The sequence below is a fragment of the Haemaphysalis longicornis genome, unplaced genomic scaffold (assembly GCF_048455015.1).
Source record: "Haemaphysalis longicornis isolate Haplotype H1 unplaced genomic scaffold, Haemaphysalis longicornis Haplotype H1 scaffold_1, whole genome shotgun sequence".
Taxonomy (NCBI): domain Eukaryota; kingdom Metazoa; phylum Arthropoda; class Arachnida; order Ixodida; family Ixodidae; genus Haemaphysalis; species Haemaphysalis longicornis.
In genome coordinates, this window is record NW_027526203.1 from 277,166,817 (window position 1) to 277,190,905 (window position 24,089).

General features: G+C 46.8%; 1 protein-coding gene across 3 annotated transcripts in view; it reads right to left on the reverse strand.

Moving 5' to 3' along the window:
- Positions 1-7,270: 7,270 nt before the first annotated feature.
- The window catches only part of LOC144146571 (uncharacterized), a 74,820-nt gene continuing 58,001 nt past the window's right edge, over positions 7,271-24,089 (reverse strand). For all 3 annotated transcript variants that reach the window (XM_077678517.1, XM_077678526.1, XM_077678522.1), the window contains 2 exons: positions 13,429-13,707; positions 7,271-8,555 (listed from right to left, as the gene is read on the reverse strand). In XM_077678517.1, coding sequence (XP_077534643.1) covers positions 8,354-8,555; positions 13,429-13,707 — 481 coding nt within the window. In that variant the 3' untranslated portion in view covers positions 7,271-8,353. The remainder of the gene's footprint in view (positions 8,556-13,428; positions 13,708-24,089) is intronic.

Consider the following 24,089-nt stretch of genomic DNA (forward strand, 5'->3'; position numbering starts at 1 on the left):
CTGTTGTCACCAAAATGCAAGGTTTTTGGCTTTCCTTTGCATGCAGCCAAGAACATACAAGCCGTTCACAGCATCGTCGCGACCTGCCACTCGGTAACCCACCTTCTGCGTCGTGTGGTCACTCGACGTGCGGGTTTTCAGGAAGCTAATACCTGCAGGGTTGCTCACGCGCTAGCCCTCAACAAATTCTTGTACTTCATCCCTTACATCTCCTTCACCAACACTAAACTCAATGCCCTTGAGACCGCCCAGGTTGGACTCCACAAGGCCGCACTGAACCTCCCTATCATCACTTCTACAGATAAGCTTTTTGCCACAGGCCTCTTTCATTCCCTTCGCTCTCTGCTCAATCTCCATCGGGATTCCCAGCTTTCTCGGCTCTCCCTTACCCATCAAGGCCAATGGTTACTGGTTCAGGCGGGTAAATCTCCGATTCCCGTCTCTCCCTTTACCCCTCCCGTCGCAATTTCGGCGCCCAACCTTTGTATCCTCCCTCTCCCGTCAAACATGTCCCATGTCCTTCATGCAGGTCGTCATCATGCGGCCGCGCAGCATCATTCTCCTCTTTTCGCAACCCAGGGAATTGCTTACACAGATGCTTCTTTTGTGGCGCCTCGAGGCTCGTGCGGTTACGTTCTGTACCACCCTCACCGTGCTGAAGAAGAAACCCACACTAGCGGCCCGTACCTTCACCCTCTGGAAGCAATGTCTCTTGAGGTTCTCGCCATTGCCCATGCCCTTCAGTCCTTTGCTTCTCTTCCCCCCGTCCCCGAATACAGTCTTTTCTGACTCTCGCGCCGGTATTATACTCATACAAAATCGCTCACTACCTTCTATTCTTCAAGAGGAGGTCGAACGAGCGGTCTCGGCTCTACAGCCATGCGTCGTTTTCCTCCGTTGGGTCCCTGGACATTCCGGGATTGACGTCAATGAGTTGGCGCATCAACTCACCCGCGAAACTCTTTACCGGGCACCGTTGATCCCTTCGCCCGGGCCCTCAGAGGACGGTGTACCTCTGAGGACGCCGTATCATCAAGGAGGTCTACCTTCAGCTCCGTCTAGACAAACGCTTCTACCCGCCTCCTCACCCATCACTCACCGCAATGGAGGCTCGACTCCTCGGGCACATCCAAATGAATGCCCTGATCCCTCCCTTCCGCCTATTCCTCTATCGCTATAGACCTGACCGTTCTTGTCCCAACTGCCCCACTGCCTACGCTGATTTATCTCATTGCCTATTCTACTGCCGGCGGCTCAGCTATCCGACTCGTATCCCTCCCCATCCCTTTCCATCACCACCTGGACCGACTGGCTTGGCTCTGAAGGAGAAGAAAAACAGCGCAGACTGGTCGCCCAGGCGGTCGACATGCTCGGCCGGTAGCTTCGGCCGAATAAAGGTCTTTTCTACTCTACTCTTACCCAGCAGGGCATTATATGCTTTTTTCTTGATTTACAGGATGACTGTCTTGCCATGTTTTCCTTACCACGATGCCTTCACCTTGAGCTCCTCCTCCGAGCAGTCGAGATGGTTTTGCTTCATGAGACGTTGTGGGACGAAGTCTGTCTCGATGTCCTCTTCTATGCCGACTATTTTGATTTCTGGGAGCTTTGCCTTCGGAACGTTTGTCGTAAACTGTTTTTTCAAGCTGCCATGTTTCTTGATAATTTCGTTAAGTCTGTCTATTCCTGTTTTAAAAGTTTAGGAGATGACTACCCCTTCTCTTGAGGGCCTGATATTAACATCCTTAAGGCCTATGTCAGAGGGGTCAACGGTCTTCTTGATTTCCTCAATTAACTTCACTGGAGGACGGTTTGACTGCACTACAAATGCAGTTTTTGTTTTCTGCCCTGTTGCAGGTGCGTCTGCCTCAGACTTTTGGAATTGTTTCTTGGGGCATATGGGAGCTCCTGGGATAATGGCATATGCCTCCCTGAGACCCTTATCATCCCCTTGTGCAACTTTCAGTTCTTAGTTTGCTTCAAGCGCAATCGTATTTACTCTGGTGTACTCTGTTAGTAGAAAGACCAAGTCTTTGCGGATTTCTTGTTCTTGGCATTTGTTTGAAATCGACATCAAGGACATAAACAAGCTGCGATCGCTCTTCGCCAGCTTGGCCAGAAGAGAATCATCCTTGCCTGGATAACTTGTGTTGGCTTGTTGGAGGCTGGGGAAATCGTCCTCGCAGTCTTTAGTGCTTTTACTCATTGTCGACTGTTGTTCTGGGAAGCCGCATTCCGATGCCGAGTCCTCTGTTGCGTTTGTGTTTCTGAAGGGAAGTGTTCTTTGTATCCCTGCACTTTGTATCCCGGCACCAGCTTGGGAATACATAGGTATTCCTAAGCTGGAGAAAGATGCAGGCTTTAGGGCAAACCGGATGGTGATGTGGCTTTAGTGATTTGGACAACTAAGGGATCTGCAGCATAAACTGGAATTATATTCAAATTTGATGTCCCGAAGCTGCATAAAGGCAAATGAGGCGCGCCGCAGTGGACGGCTCCGGATTAATTTCGACCAACTTGGCATCTTTAACTTGTGCTGAAATCTTGATTGACACACAAAAGCGAGGAAATTTCGGCGCACATAAAGTGAACCCGTAATATTTTGCAGTAACTGAAATACAACAGTCGGGCATGAACTGAGGTCTTAATTCACGAGTGTTGTATTTGAGCCGTAGCAAATACGGCGCCGCTACGAAGAACAGAATTCGCGTCCCTCGCGATGTTGGGAAGCAGGGGCGTATAAAAAAAGCTCGCAAAGCGACAACCGCCAAGCACAAGCGGGTCATTGTATGCTCTGGGTAATATACTTCCCTCGATTCCGACTGCGAGCAGGATAGAAAAAAAATATTATCTTGGGGAGTGGTTGGGGGGGGGGGGGGGGTAGAATACTGCAGAAATACGCAAAGAAGAGACTCCGAGTCTACGTCACCGGCGTGGTTTGACCTTCGAGTGTATTCAACTAGCCTGCAAGCTTAGCTTAATGCAGACTCGCCGACTTTCTCTCCTAGTTCACGGCACAGTAAGGACCAAAGGAAATTTAATGCAACACAAAACTGCAGCATACACTCTCAGCAAAAAAAAAAAAAAAAAGGTTTATTTAAGTACGCGATGTTTGGCATCTCTTTTGCGACACTATCCCGCCAAATGTGGTTGCTTGATGAGATGAAACCTCAAAATCGCGCGCTTTCTTCGCCAAAACCACCTTGAATAAGATGCCACGACGCGTCCAGCGTATAGCCTTTCATCGTTATTAATGCCCACTTATGGCGTTCTCGCGTCCCCGCTGCTTACGGTCACTCAATTGTCACCAGTACGTGGCCTGCTTTCCTCAAAACCTGCTTCTTTAGCTGCCGTGGTTAAGCGGCCACTGTAAGTTTAGGTGGAAGTTGTATGGAGGGAAAATAGGGAGAACAGATCGGTTGATCGGCAGCGGCCGTTTTCAAAGGCCCAGTGGAAGAGTCAGTCAGAAGCATGCCCGCTATCGTACTGCAGGTTCACATTACAGCGGTTGAGGAACAAAAATTCACCCCACCTCCCCGAAGGGAATCGTGAGGAAATGCGAATGCATTTCTTTTGCGCGAGAGTGCGTGGAATTTATAATTAATGAGGAGACGGTGATTTGTAGCGTAACCATTTATTTAACACCTGTTTGTGTTGTCGTTGTACTTGACGGCCACGATCACTGCCTTGTGGTCGGTAAAGTGCACAGTCAAAGGGTCTTTGAGAAGCATGCGGTCGTCACAGTTTCGGGTAAAGACTAGATCAATGCAACTGCCGTGAATGGTGGTGGGGCAGAGTTCGGAGGCGGTTGAGGCACACTGCATAGAGTACTTGGTGCGCATGTACTCGACAAGCCACTGACCGCTCGTCTTTCTCACCTCCAGCGAGAGGTGTAATGCTCGAACTGGATTGTATTACACTTCTTGCTCGAGGTACCGTTGCCGGCAGACATTCCATTTATATATACTTGCGACCGAGCGAACGGAAGAGTGGGGCGAGCGTCGAGAGGAGAAGCACCGAAGCACCGCGTCTACCCTCGCCTACACTCTCCCACACACGCGGGAGCTCCGGCGAGCTCCCGCGATGCGAGCGCCCTCACACGCCCGAGCGCACTCCTCCTCTCCACTCACTCGCCGCTGATCAACACCGACTAGATTTCAAGGCCGTAGGGCTGCCGCGGTGACGTCAGAGGGTGGGGGCCCATTTACGCCGGTGAATGCGGCGGAAAGCCAGTGTTTCGTGCACGTTTTAGCAGAACCAACGCTCCCGCGTTCGCAGTTGCTGCGGCTAAATTAGACCGAATAAAGGATTTGTGGAAAAAATCTTACTGAGCATCCTAGCATTGCTCCACGGAGTAACAAAGTACTGCATCCGGCTTGTGAAAGTTTTGATGTTCTAGCTTTACCGCCACGGCGATCGAGAGAATCAGACGAATGATTTCAACATCTTGATCATCAAGTACGATTTATTCCGGGGAGAAAACCACACACATTCTACTTTTTGCTCAGTGTTTGAAGCTTCCTTTTCTTTGATTTTTCACTGGCGTCACGAATGTCATCATTCATTCTGGAGCAGAAGTTTTTCAGCAAAATGTTCGAACTGCACCACAAAATGTACTTAAGGACAATCTCCTTCGTGTGTCCAGCATCACATACATCGAAATCAGATGGGTCATCCTCACTGAGTAGATCCACAGTGAGATCTGCCGCCACTTGACTATGCTCTAATCCTGCTTGATCGTGAAGGAATATTTAATGCTCGGGGCATCCTCGTCAACGATGTGCAGCAGGATGAGGCGTTCGTTCGCTTCTATTGCGTGCCAGAAAGCCGACGAATTGCATCTCACGTAGTCCGCCAGGTCTTTGAGCGACTGAATTCTGTCCTCTTCAACTTCATGTTGGAATGTCTCGGCCGAATGCTGAAGAGCTTTTTGCAGTGCGCTTGACTCCAGGCGCAATCGTTTTGCCTCGGGAGCTTCTCGCGCGCTGCGCTGTGAGGTCAGATACTTGGGGCAGTCGGGGAATATCGACGGAATTGCCCCTGGGAGTAGGCGTGCATGCGGCAAGGGGGCAGTGACTGTTCGCCCAGTCGAGTCGTCTGTATACGATGTTTCGGTTGTGATGTCTTCCGGGTGGAAGTGAAGCTCACAGACCTGAAGAAAAAATAGTCTTCGCGTAAGTAACTAAACACGTTTTGTGGCTAGTGCTTTACACCTCTGCTTTAAATTTTAATCGTTAGCAGTACTGCTAAGCTTGTGCCTAGCAAACAAATATTCAAAAATCGGTAATGCCTCTCTAATAACTGAAGCGCATCTTTCATTGAATGGAATATGCAAAAAAAAAAAAAACTGAAGAACTACTCACCCTCGTGTTCTCTGTTGGTAGGAAGTTTTCCCGCGGTATAGCGCGAATCCAGTTTTGACGCAACTCTTCATCCTTCGGGAATCGGAATATCCGTACTTTGGAACCGTTCTTGTAGTTCCCGCGACAACGAGGTACACAGCACTTGTTCGGCATGACGCACTCACGTGTTCACACACACACACACACACATAGTCAAGGAAGAAAGGCTCTATGCACAAATGCGCAACAAAGTCACAGTGTCGCACAAGCGCTGATGCACATATCCACGCTCAGCATGCTGACTTCGTAAGTAAACAGTGGCCAAAGAAACGAGGGAACGAACTGTGTGGATCGGAACGTAAAACTATCGCAGCAGAAACCACAGCCCGGCGCCGGACGAACTGGCAACTCTTGCACGAACGGACCAGCACCGGGTGACGTCTCCGCGTATAGAAGTAGCCCGCTACATAGTTAAAAAAAATTCCTTGCACGAGTGACGTTGTGCACCACTTGTAACCTTTGTTGCAGTTTCTTTACATAAGTCAACACGTTACATAACTCAACCATAACACGTTGTTTTTTTGTTTTTTTGTTTTTTTTTTAATTTAAAAAGTAGTTCGTGACACAAGTTACTGCGCGAGAGATGCTCTTTGAAGCTTCCCCCAACCGGTCGCCCCGCCGGCCGCGGTAATCCGCGGTAATCCGGCGTCAGGAATGCGCTGCGCGGCCGCTCAAAGTCACTCCAGCCAACACCGACTCCAGCCCCGCTGACCCCTTCGCTCTCAGTCTGGCCTCCTATGAAGAGGGCCTCCACCCCGTGACGTAGGTGCCATTGTGAACACGTGACATACGGCCTCGTATCTAGTCGGTGTTGCGCTGATCCGCCCGCACCACCTGCTCCGGTTGCTAGGGGAGAGGAGGAGCGCGCGCGCTCGCAGCTGTTGCTATGGGAGAGGGGGTGAGAGCGGAGAGATAACACCTGCGGGCGCGCGGACGCCGCACGGCGCCTGACATGGCTCGACTAAGAAATGCATTCGCATTTAAAAGATGACCGCGTATCTTGCTTGCTTTGTTGGAAATGCCGCCGGAAGACTGCCATGTAACGGCCTCTCCTCTACTCTTCGCACCCTTCGCACTCTTCCCCTCCTCTCTTGCTCTTCCCTGTAACGAAGGTTTCCTCAATTCCATTCAATTTCCCGCGTTCAGCCTGCTAACGCGCGGTGTGGTGGGAACTTTTGTTGCTATTGTTTTTTGGAGTAGCTCGAGACGTCATGATTTATTTTGGTGTTCGCTCTTATCTCGCGTCTCATCGGCGCAGTCTTTATTCCTTTTTTTTGTTCCGATCAAAACAAACCCACGTAAATTTTTAATGAAAAAGCGCAGCTACCCTTAATTATATACTTAAGTTCTGCCTCAAATGTGCCTTATGTTTTCTTTGTGATGAACAATGCTGACCAGTATGAGGCATGTCACCAGTTTTAGTAATTTGGAGAGGTTTTGCCTGTATATACTTCTTGTTCAAGTCTTCTTTGAAGTTTCGGACTGGCGGTTACTTCGAGTGACAGACAGACAGACAGACAGACAGACAGACAGACAGACAGACGGACGGACGGACGGACGGACGGACGGACCAAACTTTGCGTGTTTGGGTAGCCCAAACAGACTATTGTGTTAAAATACCATGCTGATGGGCATTTAAAGAGCGTACTCACGTGTGCACTACTGGGGCAAAACTTTTGCTGCTTATTCAGAGGGGGGGAACTTGGTCACGTGGTATTGATGTGGATTTTGTTTATTGACCACTTTGCGATCATCCATCCACAGCGGTGTGCTGCTGTGACGAGCTGAGAGAACGCTCATGCAGAGACTACCATCGCTGCTCCCATAATCGGGGTAACAGCGACGGCGATCCTGGGTCACTGTTGCAGTTCAATCAATTAACATCCTTTATTCCATACAGGGGTGGAAAAAAGAGCGCCAAAATGTAAAATCCCGTCCTTAAAATAGGAAACATCAGTAAACCCCAAAACAAGGACACCAAATATTAATTTTTCAGTGTTCTGCATTTGAGCCGCGCAACAACACGAGGGTATATTTTTTGATATCGCGTCCTCCAACCAGTTCATTGAATGAGGCCCACGGATGTGTTCTAGCCAGTCACTAAGCCACCCCTTCCAAACACTACTTTTTCAACTGGCCAGCAGGAGAATCACCAGTAAACACCCAAACAAGGACACTAAATTTTAATTTTTCAGTGGTCTGCTTCTGAGCCACGCTACGTAAAAAGGAGCTAATTTCCTGATATCGTGTCCCCCAACCACTTCGTTGCATGAGGCCGGTGTTTATGCTCTAAAACCACCTCTTCCACAACTTTTTTCAACTCGCCGACATGAGAATCACTGGAAAAAAAAAATGCTCACCGCCCTTTCAGTTCCTCTTTCGAACACAGAAAAAAAAGTTCCACAGCACTGCAAGCCAGAAACTTAGAGCTCTTTCTATGAGCGGTTGCCAGCTTTAAGCGGAATACTTTTCTGACCCTCTTGAGCACAGTCTAAATTCATAAGGTTGCTAATCCGCTCCCCACAAAATTGATATAAGCCCCTGAGGGCCAAGCTCTGAGGTGCGGGTTGCGCGCACATATTTATCACCCACGCTGAGGGCATGGGAGATTCCTGTCGGCTGGTTTCTGCCCAACGAGAAAACAAGAACACTGCAAAATTTGAAGACACTAGCTGCGCGCGTAGCGTTGCTAGGGCTTGTCTCTGAATCAAGCGGCATTTGCGCAGCGAACAGTGGGCACAGCAGTCATGAAACGATAAGGGCTTTGGAAGAGCCGAAACGCTATCGTCGTTCACTCAACGAAGCGCGGCCGTCATGGGTGTCAGACGGCACATGCCACCACGGTGCTTCGTTTTCTCTTGTCCCACGAGCCTTCGTCCCACAGCCCCGCCTCGAGCGCGCTGCCAGTTCGTGCAGTCCACCATCGGCGACATTTGGGACGTCTCAGCAGCTCACACCTTGCTCGGGTAGTAGTAGGTGCGAACGTAGCAGACGCACGCCGCGGGGAAGGCAAACTTTGTGGGCTTGGGCTCGACACGGTTGTCCTCAGTGAATAGGGCCACGAGCACCCGGTTCACGTACTTGGTAGCACAGCGGGTCGAGTGGCCGGCCGGCAGCATGTCGTGGATGCGGTCGCAGGTGCCGCCTTCGTTCCTAGTCGGGATAAAGCCAACAGAGCGCATGGCTGTGAGAAAAAGCCACAGTTGGAAACCTCCACATCCAATAGAAATTTTAGTTTCATTAGCTACACCTGGGGCTGTGAGGCGTACCGCAGAGGAAACCTACAGATTAATTTCAAACGCCTGCCGTTTTTAACGTACACGTGGCGTCGTGTGCTAGTTTTTCCTTGTTTTTAGCCCACTAGAAGTACACCAGGCGTACCTTGGGTTTTAACCGAAGTTTTCACATCCAGCAGCGATAAGACAGACTACGGCACCCGCAACGGTGTCTCACAGGCTGAGATGTTGTGCTGCTGAGCCCAGGCACGCGGGTTCGATCCCGGCTGCGGTGGCTGCTCCTCTGATGGAGGCGAAATGCGCTAACGCCCATTTGTCCAGATTTCGGCGCACGTTAAAGATCCCCAGGTGGTCAGAATTCACTAAGCCCTTCACTACGACGTGCCTTGTAGCTCTGGTGTAGCTTTGGTGCGTTCAACCCCGCAATCAATCAATCAATCAATCAATCAATCAATCAATCAATCAATCAATCAATCAATCAATCAATCAATCAATCAATCAATCAATCAATCAATCAATCAATCAATCAATCAATCAATCAATCAATTAAATACAGTCCCCGGCCTGCTGAATAAGTTTTTAAAGGGACTCTAGCCTCTTTCGCTCATGACAGGATCTCGCGCGCAAGAAACCGGACCAGAGAAGACAACACACACAACGCAGGTGTTGTATTGTGTTCTCTACTGTGCTGCGTTGTGTGTGTTTTCTCTGGGCCGGTTTTTATGCGCAGTTTTCTGTGTTCTCTGCTGTGACCTCGGTGTTCTCTGTGTTTTCTTTGTATTCTCTGCTGTGCTGCGTTGCGTGCATTCTCTTCTCTGGTCAGGTTTTTTGTGCGCAGTTCCAGTAATTAAATTTTTTCAACTAGTCCGGCTTTCCAGTAGGCCTCTGTCGGTAGATTACAGCACCATGAGTAGAAATATACAACTCATCGCAACAGCAGTTTCTTATTAACGCTGGAAATTACAATGCCCGAAAACAGGAATCATCGCCCTGCAACTCTCCCGCTGTACGATTTGCGACATCATAAATCATGAATGGTGAAACGGGACTGGTGGAGATCTCCTAAACGTTCCTCTGGGGAAATTTGCACTCATTACGTGTTTTCTGAAATGTCAAGAAATTCAGCTTTTAGACAACGTTAACTCCGTCCAACTATCTCACTACAAATGGTGGTAAAATTCGTTTCAGATTCGATTTCAGCCAAATGTTTTTCGTTGTCGTACATGTAGAGTCAGGAGATCTTTGGAGGTGAATGGGAGAGCTATTGCCCATGTTGCTGCCGTTGCCTATTTATATACGACAACCAGCGGCAGCAGTCTGAGATTATTTGTGCATTCGGCTACACAAGCTCCTGCGTCAGCCGCCATGCTGTGGAATCGCGGGTGTTTCCTACAATTTGCCCCAGGTGGCAGCACTTTTCCTATTTAAATAACTTTGTATGTGCCCCTTTTCCTGATGTGTTACGTGATCGCATACGTGACGGGAGAATGGGAAGGAAGCAAGAGAGAAAAAAATGCAGAAACTCCCAAAGAGGATGCAAGGGTGAAGGCTTGGGCGAGTTGGTGCATGATTACAAATAGGGGAACAGCGCAACACAGACAAAACACAAGAAGGTGACAACCACGAGCGTTGACTTACAACTGACCAGTTGAACTGGTCAGTTGCGAGTCAGCGCTCGTGGTTGTCACCTTCTTCTTCTTGTGTTGTGTCTGTGTTGCGCTGTTCCCCTATTTGTCCCAAGGAGGAATTATCGGATCAATGAGTGAGCCACTCTGCTATGCACCGAGCCCATCTGAAGTCGGCTTCACTACTGTGAACAAATGCATTGCTGGGAAGGCGCCCTGTATGGGAAACATACGCAGCCTGATATCGAAGTAGGAAAGACCCCAGGGCCGTTTATTAAATACCTTCATAATACCGCATATATCCGTATGAAGCGCTGTACAAAAATTCTTTTTCAAGTCATCTTCGCTACTGCGCACTCAGGAATTGTTGAATGACATTTTCAGGAGCCATTTACCTAATCTGACATCAACGTATGACGGCCCTAGCTAATTTTATTCAGTAACTGCATAATGCCCCACACTTGAAACAACAAAAAAAAGACGCCGACCACTAGAAAAAAGAATTTTTTTTTCTTTTTTTTTTAATGGTTCTCTTCTCTTTTTTGTTTCAACGTACGCTCCCGGCCAGAGAAGATTCTGTTATGCTGTCGACTTCACCAGACCCCCCGTTTTCCTATAAAGCGCTCTACACCGAGCCCTTTCAAAGTCGGATTCACTGCTGTACGCAAACCTATTGCTGGGAAAAAACTTTGGAGGGGAATATAAAGAGGCTGCTATAAAATATGAATAACAAGCGCCTTTTATTGAATACCACCATAAAACTTCATGTATCCTTACGGAGCACTATGCACCAAGCAGCACCAAACCGTTTTGAAGACGGCCTTACTGTGATGCACAACTACGTTGCAAGGGAGACATTGCTTATGGAGACAATATGGGCTGTTTTATATAAAAATATGAAGGCTCTAGGGACCTTTATTTATAGCCTTTTCTATGCGGTGGAGGTGTGGCCCATCCAGCGTTACAGACTGGTTCCCTCGTTGAGTCCACATAGAAATTCTTACGCGCTTAGAAGGGGGAGGAGCAGCTTTAATTGTTTATTTCTCAACAATGAAAGCTTTGTTGGACGCCGAACAAAAGCCGGAGCAGCTTCCAAAGCGGTTATCTTCCAGTTAAAACAAGAAGTCATTCAGCGTTTTCTGTCCCTTTCAGTCGTGGCGAGTGCGCCCTCCAAACTAGGTAACGCTGTTACCGAACGCAGACAAACTGGTGTTGAAATGACTAGAAGTGAACGAACACTCAATGAGGCTATCTGGGACTATAGATGGCTACAGAAACGTCGGGGAAAGATGATCTTATTAGTGCGGTCGCTAATAAATAAGCCGACTTGCATGGCCTGTGTTTCAAATCCTAACCTTAGGGACCACTGTGCTACCGTACGATCCCCGCTTTACCCTACGTAAACTACGTAGAGTTATCTCGTTCAAAGAGCACGAATAGCTTGAGGCAAGTTGGTGCACATGAATATTTTTGAATTGCCCAAGATGGTCAGTAGCCGTACGATAGTGCGAAGAAAAAAGATACCGCAACCTGAAGTTTCAACCAAGGTGACAGCTGCCGTCGTTCTTGAATTACAGGCATCCCGGAAAACGGGCACGCTGTCGTTTGAATAGGCGGAATACAGTATACGGGCACGCTGTTAAGCGAGAACGCTCATTACTGCAATAAGGCCCGTGTTTAAAGAGCAGCAATAAACATTATATTCCCGTAGAAGCTCAAGTACACAATCTAACGGTTTTCCCGCTGAAAAAAAAACTGAGATTAAATCATCATCTTATAATACCCTCTGTGACAATGCATTTCAGATGACATGAATGGCGAACAAAAATTGGTAGAGCTCGTTTAAACGCCCATGGCGAAGATAAATAATATATGCACCTTAATTAGCACAGCTGCACGGAGGTAAATCACCCCATCCTTTCTTCCCGGAATTTACAAATATAGCATGCAGTAATTGTGATTTAAGACAGCGTTGCCCCACATTGTAATAATTGAGCACGTGCACTGTGGTGAGGCCGAAACTAAAATGATGTAGTATAAAATCTATTTTCGTTATTTCTAAGCCCGCAAAGCCTAACATTCTGCGGTACCTAACGAACAAGTTTGAGTACAAGGCACACCCCAGGATTTAAATTTGTCTGATCAGCTTTGTTAAGTAAGGCAAAGATCCTGAAAGACCCACGAAACATTCATTCGGATTCTAATAGCCACTTTCTGACTCTTAGGAGAAGAACTCGAGGGAACAAAAGCAGAATAACAAGACGAAAAAAATTTAATTAGCGTCTCGACTGGGGCCAGTTGGTTCATTCTGATCATAAACAACAGCTTCTTTCCTAGTCCTTGTCTTTTGCGCTGTTGTTTATGGACGAAAAAGATATTTAAACAGGGACACACTCTTAACTATCGGTTGTGCTTACTTGAAGACAGTACCGCTGATGTTGCTTTGGGAAATTGCATTTAAATGGTCAATGGCAGTGCAGGTCTTTGAAGTGTAGAATAATATATATTGGCCGCAAATGGTGCAGGTAAAAACACATATCCCAGCAGAACCACGTGAGTGGTACCCCCCTCCTGTGCATTGCACGGGGGGGCAGTACCACTGTTTTCGATTATTTGCCAGCATCCCAGCCACAGCCGTAGTGCGTTCTAACAGTGGATGCGCTGCTAGGTTTACGTGGTCCAAGAACCCGTAATAAAAATTTTCTATATGGTGGATGTCTTAAGACATCGCTCTCCGTTTGACCTGTAAGCATGAGCTAGCAGTGATCGGTCTTGCATGCGGCAGCATACAAGCCATTGAGAGTAACAATCCAACGCTTCAGTTCCCTTGCGTGTACTGTGGTCATCATCATCATCATCATCATCATCACCAGCCTATCTACGCCCACTGCAGGGCAAAGGCCTCTCCCATTAATATCCAATTACCCCGGTCCTGTGCTAACTGCGACCAATTTATCCCCGCAAACTTCTTGATCTCACCTGCCCATCTAACTTTCTGCCGCCCCCTGCAACGCAAGTGTTAATGTACGCGTTGTACGTATGTGCGTGCGCCTTGCACACGCACATACGTGCAAGGCGCACGTATGCGCCTCGAGTGTGCGACGCCTCGAGCGTGCCGTGGTGGTGCTAGGAAGGGCGACAGAACGAATGCTTTCGCCGTCGTACCTGCAGACTTCTACGCGCACAGGCTGCTTGAAGTCTCCCCCGTCGTTGACGATGAGGCGCATGGAGCCTTCCTTGTCGACGCCGAAGCGCGGGTAGCGCACCTCGACCCGCACGTCACACACTTGCGCTTCGTCCACGTCGCTACCGAAGGGGACGCGCACGCGCTGCTCAGACGATGGCGGTGCCAGGTCATCGAGCAGCACTTCGTCACGACCCATTTCCGCAAAGTAGCTGCGGAACGGCGAGCCACGGAGCTGCATCACACTTGTCACCAGCTCCCTGCGTACACACAAAAGGATGTACAGCTGCGGCTGCAACAGCTGAGCGGTCTGTTTAGGAGAAAGCCAAACCTACTGCAAAAAAACGCGCTCATAACCGCACAAAAATGAAGGCAACAAAATTGTGCAACCGAATAAATCAACGAATCACGAAAAAAAAAGTCGCACGTAGGCTTTACTCTTCGAAACATCCGGATCATTTCCAGCTCAGCTGTGCTACCAGGATGCGAGTGTGCGAGGCGTGACACGCTTTGTTGTGCCTACCTCTACATTGATTCGCGCCCAGTGACATGCAGTTAGTGTGTTATTATGTCAATATTATGTTTTAACAGTGTAATAGTATGCAGATGTGTTCATCAGGTTGCGCCAGATACGAGACATTACTATGCTTGTCAGACAAAGGTCAGCGGACGCGACAGAATCAGCGAGAAGAATTATCACAGATACGCAGAAAACAAGTGGCCATGTGCAACATCACGCAAAGGAGCTTCAAATTCTTACGGCAAAATATAGGCCCCCGAAATGTATGCTTATTTTGCTGTATGGGTCAGTTGCTTCGAGAACCTTTCCTGCCATTGATTTCTGGAATTCGCATTCAGCTTATCGGGGCAGTGTTGCAGAAACGCCTTAGCAACCACTGTGCATACGAACGAAAGGGACATAACATCCCTACTAAACTGCCATGTGCACAGGCATCGCAGAGGAGATTCGAACATGTAAACATCTTTTTTTAACGCAAAAGACACCTGGGTGTATTTGAGGTAATAAAATGTCTAAGGGCATGCGCAGGTCTATTGATTGAAAAGGTGTTTTACAAAGAACACTTGTACTTGCGAAATGAACCTACAAGACACAAGCATCGTCGCAAGACGTTTTGCCTTAATGGTAATGATGATGATGTTATCATGAGAATCTCAGTTACAGCTATAAATATAAAATATAAATTATTATTATTAATATTATTATTATTATTATTATTATTATTATTATTATTATTATTATTATTATTATTATTATTATTATTATTATTATTATTATTATTATTATTATTATTATTGAGAAGGGAGAGAGCATATCTGATGTTTCTAATGAATATGCGGAACAATTGCTTTCCGTAGACGACAAGAAAAGCGCAGCTTGCCCCCCTAAACAATCTCTGGGGCTCTGTAAATGCTCAGAAATATTAATTGTCGAAAATATTGTTTCCAAAGCTCTAAAGCGAATGAAGGCGTCATTCGCTTTATTAAGCAACTGACGACATTCCCTATAGTAAGCAAAAACTGACGGCATTCCCTCAGCAGTACTCAAGGCGTTTGGTAATCTCTATGTGCCGGTCTTGACGTCTGTATTTCAAACTTCCCTCAAAACTGGCAAATTCCCCGCTCGTTAGAAGACTGTGCGAGTTTTTCCTGTTTTTAAGTCAGGGTCAGGATTGGACCACATGCACTACCGGCAAATCTCTATTCTATGCGCTGCTTCTAAGCTCTTTCAGACAGTATTGCATATGCTACTGGTGTTCAGTATAAAACACATATTAATACCTGAGCAGCATGGCTTTTTCTCTGGGTGATCGACCACCTTCAATTTTGTCAATTTCAAGCTGCATGCCTCGGAAGCTGTGCAGGGGAGAGGACAACTTGATGTCGTTTACTTTGATTATAGTAAGGCTTTCGATGTCGTCTGCCACCAAGTATTATTTAACAAACTATCTTAACTCGATATCCATACATCCCTTACATGCCTCTTATGCAATTATTTATGTGAAAGGTCATGTTCTGTGAGTGTAAATGGGCAGTCCTCACTTTGCTATGAGGCCACCAGTGGTGTCCCGCAGGGCCCTGTTCTCGGGCCACTTGTATTTTGAATCTTTATAAATGATGTTTCGCCAGCATTTGAGGATTGTAATTTTCTCTTATATGCCGATGATATCAAAATATTTAGATTTATTTCTAACACTGCAAGCTGTTCTGCTCTCCAGAGAGCAATATCGCCATTTTCGTACTGGTGGCCTCGCAACAAACTTCTTATGAATACATCTAAAACTTAAGTAAAGACATACTAAAGGAAAAGTGACATCTTGTTCCCCCATAACAGTAACTATAAAGTGCTAACAGGTGAAGTAGAGGTTAATGACCTCGGTGCGATTTTGACAGCAAGCTGAGCTTCTCGTCGCGTATCCGGTTAATTACTCATAGGGCTCTTCGATCCTTTGGTGTTGTGTGCCGGATATCGAAGGCGTTCAAGGTACCGAATTCTCTTCTCTAGCTCTACACTACTGCTGTCCCCCGCAGCTTGAATATGCTTGCGTTGTTTGGAATAGCACGGGCAAAACAAACTGTATGATTATTTTGGGGGTCTAAAGTAAGTTAATATTAGCTTAACCATCGCTTCACCGATAATAGTAACTCTGGATCCTCCTCTGTGTTGACGCTACTACGATTAACCTCCAGGCGGAATAAAGAGGATCTCCTCTACCTATACTAAATTATTCCCCACTCAGTGTCTTGTGCAGATCTGCTGCTACATGTTCCACTTCACGTGCCGAAAAAGATGATCAGGAAACACGATGCTCTTCATATTCCGAAACGTCTGCGTGGCTTGTGCCCTATGTTCCGGATGCAGTGTATGTACAGTGCTCACGGATTGAAACGCGACACCACGAGCGCGCGGCCGCCGGTACATGCAGCGTAGTCCGCGGACGCCCGCGAAAGCTAGGCGTTCCACGTTGGCACACCGCGAGGATGACAGCGTCATCCTAGCTTCCGCGGGCCTAGCTTCCGCGGGCGTCAGCGGGCGACGCTGCATGTACCGGTGGCCGCGCGCTCTCGGTGTCTCGTTTCAATCCGTGAGCACTGTACAACCAACACTCAGAATACTTAAATATGTTTAATAATAATAATAATCCAAATTTCTGCGTGCCTTGTGCCCTATGATTCGGATTCAGTGTATGTACAACCAGCACTCAGAATACTTAGATATGTTTAATAATCATGATCCAAATTTCTGCGTGGCTTGGGCCCTATGTTCCGGTTGCAGTGTATGTACAACCAGCACTGTGAATACTTAGATATATTTAATAATTCCACGACTCTGTTTCGCAAGAATGTCCGTGATCTTGTCACGCCATATCTTTACGCTTTTTTATCCTTGTCTTCATTATCTATGATTGACTTTTATGCGGTAATTTCGACATGAAATGCAAGCAAGTCATTCCTTCTTTCGTTCTTTCTTATTCGCTTTTTTTGTACTATTCTTACATGTATATTCCTTTTATGCTTATCTAAAGTGGAAGCCGTCCTAGCTGCTCCGTTTTTGTTCGGCTTACATTATTCCATCCGTATATTTCTCTTGACATTATGTGTGCTTGCGCTATAACCGTTCGCGTTCAATGCCTTATTGCGCTGGGCATTACTCTTTGCGTGTCGGTGTGCGTCATGTGCGTGTGTATGCCCGAGTGGATAATTTTTGTTCAGTGTAACTAATGCTATTTTCTTTATTTCTTGTGCGAGATGTGCACATATTGCATCGCCTTTTTTTTCCGTGCGCCAGCTCAAAGGTCCTCCCGGTGTTCCTGGGCTGACCAATAAACAATAGTTTGATTGATTGATTGATTGATTGATTGATTGATTGATTGATTGATTGATTGATTGATTGATTGATTGATTGATTGATTGATTGATTGATTGATTGATTGATTGATTGATTGATTGATTGGTTGGTTGGTTGGTTGGTTATTGTTAAAAATGCCCGCCGCGTGTGTCTCGCATCCCTCTACTCCCAGCGTACGTCAATGACTACGGCATTGGGTAACCATTAGCAACAAAAGTACCGGAAGCGGGAACATGGCTATGTGCACCGTTTAAATGAAGATACCGCCGGAAATTCTTCGAGCATGCACTCATTCTCCAGCGGGTGCACTGACGGCATAATGATGAAGCGATCATAATATCGTCCTCGGGATTGCGTGCGTCCGGTAGTTTTTCAATGTGAAAATGTAATGTTCTTCACGGCGTAGTGTAGACTAACAGGCCGTCGGACATCCGGGCGTACGAAAGAAATCTCTGATGCTATGGAGTCAAGTCGTAAGGTGTATTTTGTCTCAGACATGCTCTGTCGTCTTCGCACGCGAACATTTCTTGAGTGGCGCGCTTCGGACTACACGTACTACTACACTACTGCACTACTACGTACTACATACTACTACACGTATTACTCGTTACACTTAGTACAAAAACGTTGCGGGAATTTCACGCAGCGTCGGCTGTGCGTGTGCGTGTGGGTAGCACCCGGCTATCCTCACTCTTGCGCGCATGGCTCGATAAGTTGTGTGGGTGCGGAGTCCTGTAGGCCTGTGCGGAATGTATTCACCGGGGGCATTTGCAGCAGCTGCGTTCGGTTGCGACTGAGTTCCCCTGCATCGGTAGAAACTCAATACTTTTGATTTTTTTCTGAAGCGCTGCAGGTCTATGATCGAAATCTATAGGTCGGCAGAAAGAACTGCGAGTGTGTAAACTTCGTGGTGACCGTCGAAGTAGTGTTTTTGAGCCTCCCTGAGTTCTTTTTCCTTGGCTCGGAGTTTGGCGCTGAGGCCAGGGATGTGTACAGAACAAGCAATCGGAAGGTTGTGGGTTGGGTCCCCACGCGGAAAGTCTTTTTGTTTACTTTCTTTTCTTTGTTTGCCTGCCATAGGAACCTGACTCTTAGGACGTCGGCCCATTAGCGATTACGAGGTAGGTCGCCATGCCTAGGAGTCAGCAACGCTCAGCTGTCGATGTTGGTGGCGATATATGCTGGACAGCGTTCAGGAACTTGCTGGTATGGCGGATACCACATCAATCGATTTGGTGGGGCAGAGGGCCGACGCTTATTTTCCAAAACTGTCTTTTTTCTGCATCACGGGTGCGCAAGTGTAGAAAGAAGGTGGCCTATGATTGGTAGATTAAGGAGCCGTGAATGCGAATACCCCCCCTCGAGGCGACAGCCGTTGCTTAATAATGAAGCAAACGCCACAAACCTGAAAACAGGTATCTCCAACGCTTACACTTTGGCTCCCTACGACTTGCTACGTCGCCAATCGTGAATGACGAAGAAGAAGTGGTGGATCTTGTATAAGAAGTTTCTCATAGGCGTGCTCACGCAGAATGCCAAGGGGGCCATGCACCCCCCCCCCCCTGACTACTAGGGAAGCTTGGCGCAAAGTTTGTGATTTATGTACTATTTAAAAATAGAAAAATAGTGTTAGTTATATTGGTTATATCACTTCAAGCCCCTGGTTCTATATTCTCTGCTGACAAGACTCCAGTGGGACTGTCTCGGATTCATTGTTATATACAAAAAGTTCTTCCCTCCTCTCCCACCATCTCTCTCTCTCTCTCTCTCTCTCTCTCTCTCTCTCTCTCTCTCTCTCTCTCTCTGTTCTCTGAACTATTCAGAAGCTCGCAATAAACAACGCTAGCTTTCTCCTGTTGTTTCTGGTTGTAACGCTGGTTAAAATACGTTGTTAAAATACAGTTAAACCTTAGTATTTGTAAAAATAAAGAGTATTGTGAAAAAAAATAAGAATAATGTATTCACAGTAAGCGCAGAACTCTATACTATAACAAGGGTTCGAAGGGTTCAACTAGCCTTTAGCTATGGGTCCAAGCACTGTTTGCAAATATTATGTACCTCTGCTTGAAATAAAACCAATGATTGATTTATTAATGGAATGTGCGGGGTAACCTAGAAAGTAGTGTTTCGCATAGGTGATGGTGCCTTTCACACGACACACAGCACCGACATAAAAATACATTTTTAGGACTTTGACAATTCTTTTTATGCACCGGCTTGTTCTTCTGTTTTCCCGCACAATCACATAAAAAGTGATCAGCAAACTGTATCTGACATGCCTGAAGGAAGCAGTAGGTTTTCCTCCACTTCGTCGAATGAGGACCCAAGCTAACGATAAAAATAATTGATGGAATTCAAAGTGAACATGAGCTGCCAGTCTAAATGTGTCATTTAAAAGACTTTGAAAAAGGATGTTTATATATTTTTGGTTTAACCAATTATTTTGCGGTTTCCAACAACCATCTTAAATAAGTAAAAACGATTGAGCAATTTGAAGCTTTCTTCTTTGTCTGCAGTACCGCGCACTATCTCAGAGTTTCCCGGAAAAAATGCATCAAAAAGACCTTTCAGCAGCAAGCTCCTGCACCACCACATCCAGCCGCAGTAGGGTTGCACCAGATGATCCATTGAGGCCTTTTTCAACGCCTTTCAGCCACGGAGACCACGCCTCCGTGCCTTTTTTGCTCAGTGCAGAGGCATAGCATTCGCAAACCTTGTCCTCCAGGAACGCTTAACTTAGCAAGCGTTAGCCTTAAACTGATACGAAACAGGCGATACCATCGTGTCCCGAAAAATAAACAAATGAGAGCTCGTCTGCCGAATGTGCTCTTGAAGGTGGAGAAACCGCTGATACGGCCCTTATCGCATGCGCAAGGTTCTACCGCTCTTGTGATAAATGAAAGCAAAATAAAGTAGACGTGTACACCATGGCCATCCTTACACGCGTAAATTTAGAATTAGAAAGGGGTAAATTATTTCGCAAGAACGATAAGTAGGGAGCCGCTGCTTCGAAGTGCTGACACAGAAATTCGAGCGGTGGCATTATAAATAAATAATGTGACAGTCGGTTTGAACGAGCGTTGCCCAGATTAAATGCTCTGATCTTATATCGACATGAGGAGCTCGTTAAACTGGTTTCGATCTATCTTTGGAGCCGTGTGAAGAAAAATAATAATATAAGGTCATTGATTGATCCTTAGGAATGCTTTCGCATTTAATTTTTATAGGCGCATGTGTAGATCTCCGTAAAGCTTTCAGGACTGATCGACGCGCAGGTTTTCTCTCGCTTCAGAATATCTGGCACGCCGTTTACGAGCAGCCACATCCTAGCACCGCGCCAAGTGTTCTTTGCGTTCTTCCTCTTTCTCAGTGGCCACCTTTGGTCGCATACCAGCGGCATTAGCTGCCTTTGCGACCATTCATTCTATTCAATTCCATTCTATTAGCCGCCTGCTCGGCCCTGACGCGCTTTACATTGAATCTTCACGACGTCTCAACGCTTGGCGTCGACGTGGTCGTTGATGTCGGTCACTTCTTGCAAACATCACCCTGTTATTGCTAACGACGTCATAATAAACAAACCCGACATGAGCACAGAGCATTGACGAAATAGCGTCCCCTGTAAAAGAAGTCACTTGCATTAGGACGGGAAGTTGTGCGATATGCTTCTCGAGAAACTTCGGAGCAGCACGAATGAATGCAATGAACGAAATGGTGATCACCGAGCGCTGACGGAATAGTATCTACTGTTATATAAATAATTCACACTAGAGCACGACAGCAGGGCGAGTTGGTTCGGCACAAGTTTAAACCACAAACGATGAAATGGACGTGAAAGATACATACACTTAGAATGATTATGAAATACAGCCCACTGTGCTAGAAGTCGTTGGGATTAAACAACATAGCTGGGCATGGTTTGGGCCATTCTTGGAACGATGCCTACGAAAATAGTAGAAGGCGAGAAATGCGCACAGGTAGAGCTGCTGCGCAATTTTGCCCACTATATTTTAAATTACGCACATTATACTACACACAGGCACGAATTGGTTTATATGAAGCGTTTGCTGCTCATATTTTAATAATCTTTAAGAATCACTGCATAATGGGAAATTACCAAAGGATTACAAATTGGCTGACACAAACCCCATTAAGACGTAAGTAGGTAGAGCCAACGTACATAATTATTGGCCGCTGCCCTTGACATCTTTTACTTTAAAACATCAGAGCATATAATTTATTCAGGCCTCGCGAAGCATATCGAGGATAACGGCTTTTCACCGCTTACCTGCCCGGCTTTGGCCCTGAATTTTCTCGCACAATCCACCAGAAAGAATTTATTCACTACATTGCACTGGGTATGAGGAATAGCACACAAAAAGACGCCGTATTTCTGGACCTAAAAAACAGCATGCGATGTTGGCTGCACAACCCACATTTGTCTAAAGCATCTTGCTTAGGAATAACCGAACGCTTACTTGGCTGGATTAATGACTACACATGCGTAAACTACAAGCGGTGGTCAATGGTGTATCGTCCTTCGCCATTGACGTGTTATTCGGTATACCACAGGGGTACGTTCTTCAACCCTTGTTATTTATTGTGCTTGCAAACCACCACCCCCGAATTTACCTCTTCCGTCCACCGTTAGATTCTACGCAGTTGACTCCGTGTTAGAGTCATCTGCATGTTACAGTGATACTCCCGTTACATGTGTAATGGACCCCAAAATTCTAACGGAAGATCTTGACATGGTTACTTGTTAGTGTGAGAGATAGAAAATGTCTTTGAATACAAAGATGCCCTCCCATGTTCAGTTTATAAATGGGAAAAGAAAGCTAGCAACTATCAACGACATAAATAAATCTGTTCTGCAGACTGGGGATAGTCAGATGCCTTAGTTTCTCATTTTTCAAATTTTTGACTGGTCGGTGAACGTTGACACGATTACCGCGAAAGCCTCTTGCCTGTTGTATTTTGCTTCGGAGAAATTTTGAGCGGTCGCTTTTCTCATGGAGGCGAAAAGCAAAAACACCCATGTGTCCGAGATTTCGGCGCACATTAAAAATTCCCAGGTTGTCGAAATTAATACGGAGCCCTCCACTACGGCGCGCCTCATCGCTAGTGTAGCGTCGGTGCGTTAAACCCCATTATCAATCAATAAATCAAATTTTGAGCGTGCCCCTTCCAAGTAAAAAGAAACATTGCGCGTCACTGGCATGGGGCTAGCTCTATATGCGCTTGCCATCGCCAAGCAACGCAATCGTTTACTAAAAGTGCATAGCGCATACACCCTAACGAATCGCCGCAGGACGGCTTCATCACAACATCCCAAAATAGCCAATTAGCGCCATCAAAAATGCAAATTTGGCGAATGACGAGGCCAGGCATCCGATTTCACTAAAAAAAAGAATCTGCGCTGGGACAACAGCACAGGGATACTATTTTTAAAGACGATAGTCTTTTTGGGGCTACTTAAACGATGGGTGCGCGATGGGTTTCTAGCCCAGCACTGCTCCACATGCGGATGTGTGCCTTTCTTCGACAAAGCAGTTGTTAAAAAATACTCTGACCGTATCGCACGAGAGATTATAGAGGCTGAACTGCTCAACAGGTTGGGACTGGCATGCGTCAGCTCAGCGTCTGTTGCACTAAGGAGGAATTAGGCTTCCTACACATGCGCCGCTGATAAACAAGCAGTATAGTGTGGCTACTGCGCATATATATGTGTGCGTATCTCTTTCAATAAACTGTTGGTCCCAGCGCTCGTGTGTGTCGGTATCTCCTCCTTTCTGTCCGTGTTTCAGCTGCGCTGTCGCCCCCTAATTATGTTCAACAAGTCCAACTAGCCACTTCACTTAAACCCGACTATCTTGGTCTGTCTGTCTGTCTGTCTGTCTGTCTGTCTGTCTGTCTGTCTGTCTGTCTGTCTGTCTGTCTGTCTGTCTGTCTGTCTGTCTGTCTGTCTGTCTGTCTGTCTGTCTGTCTGTCTGTCTGTCTGTCTGTCTGTCTGTCTGTCTGTCTGTCTGTCTGTCTGTCTGTCTGTCTGTCTGTCTGTCTGTCTGTCTGTCTGTCTGTCTGTCTGTCTGTCTGTCTGTCTGTCTGTCTGTCTGTCTGTCTGTCTGTCTGTCTGTCTGTCTGTCTGTCTGTCTGTCTGTCTGTCTGTCTGTCTGTCTGTCTGTCTGTCTGTCTGTCTGTCTGTCTGTCTGTCTGTCTGTCTGTCTGTCTGTCTGTCTGTCTGTCTGTCTGTCTGTCTGTCTGTCTGTCTGTCTGTCTGTCTGTCTGTCTGTCTGTCTGTCTGTCTGTCTGTCTGTCTGTCTGTCTGTCTGTCTGTCTGTCTGTCTGTCTGTCTGTCTGTCTGTCTGTCTGTCTGTCTGTCTGTCTGTCTGTCTGTCTGTCTGTCTGTCTGTCTGTCTGTCTGTCTGTCTGTCTGTCTGTCTGTCTGTCTGTCTGTCTGTCTGTCTGTCTGTCTGTCTGTCTGTCTGTCTGTCTGTCTGTCTGTCTGTCTGTCTGTCTGTCTGTCTGTCTGTCTGTCTGTCTGTCTGTCTGTCTGTCTGTCTGTCTGTCTGTCTGTCTGTCTGTCTGTCTGTCTGTCTGTCTGTCTGTCTGTCTGTCTGTCTGTCTGTCTGTCTGTCTGTCTGTCTGTCTGTCTGTCTGTCTGTCTGTCTGTCTGTGGCAGGGCAGTGGTAAACTTCGATCTCGTGGCAGTGGTCGAAGTTCAACAGTACCAAAACGTCCCAGAAACAGGCGCGAGTAGTGGAACGCGACAAAATT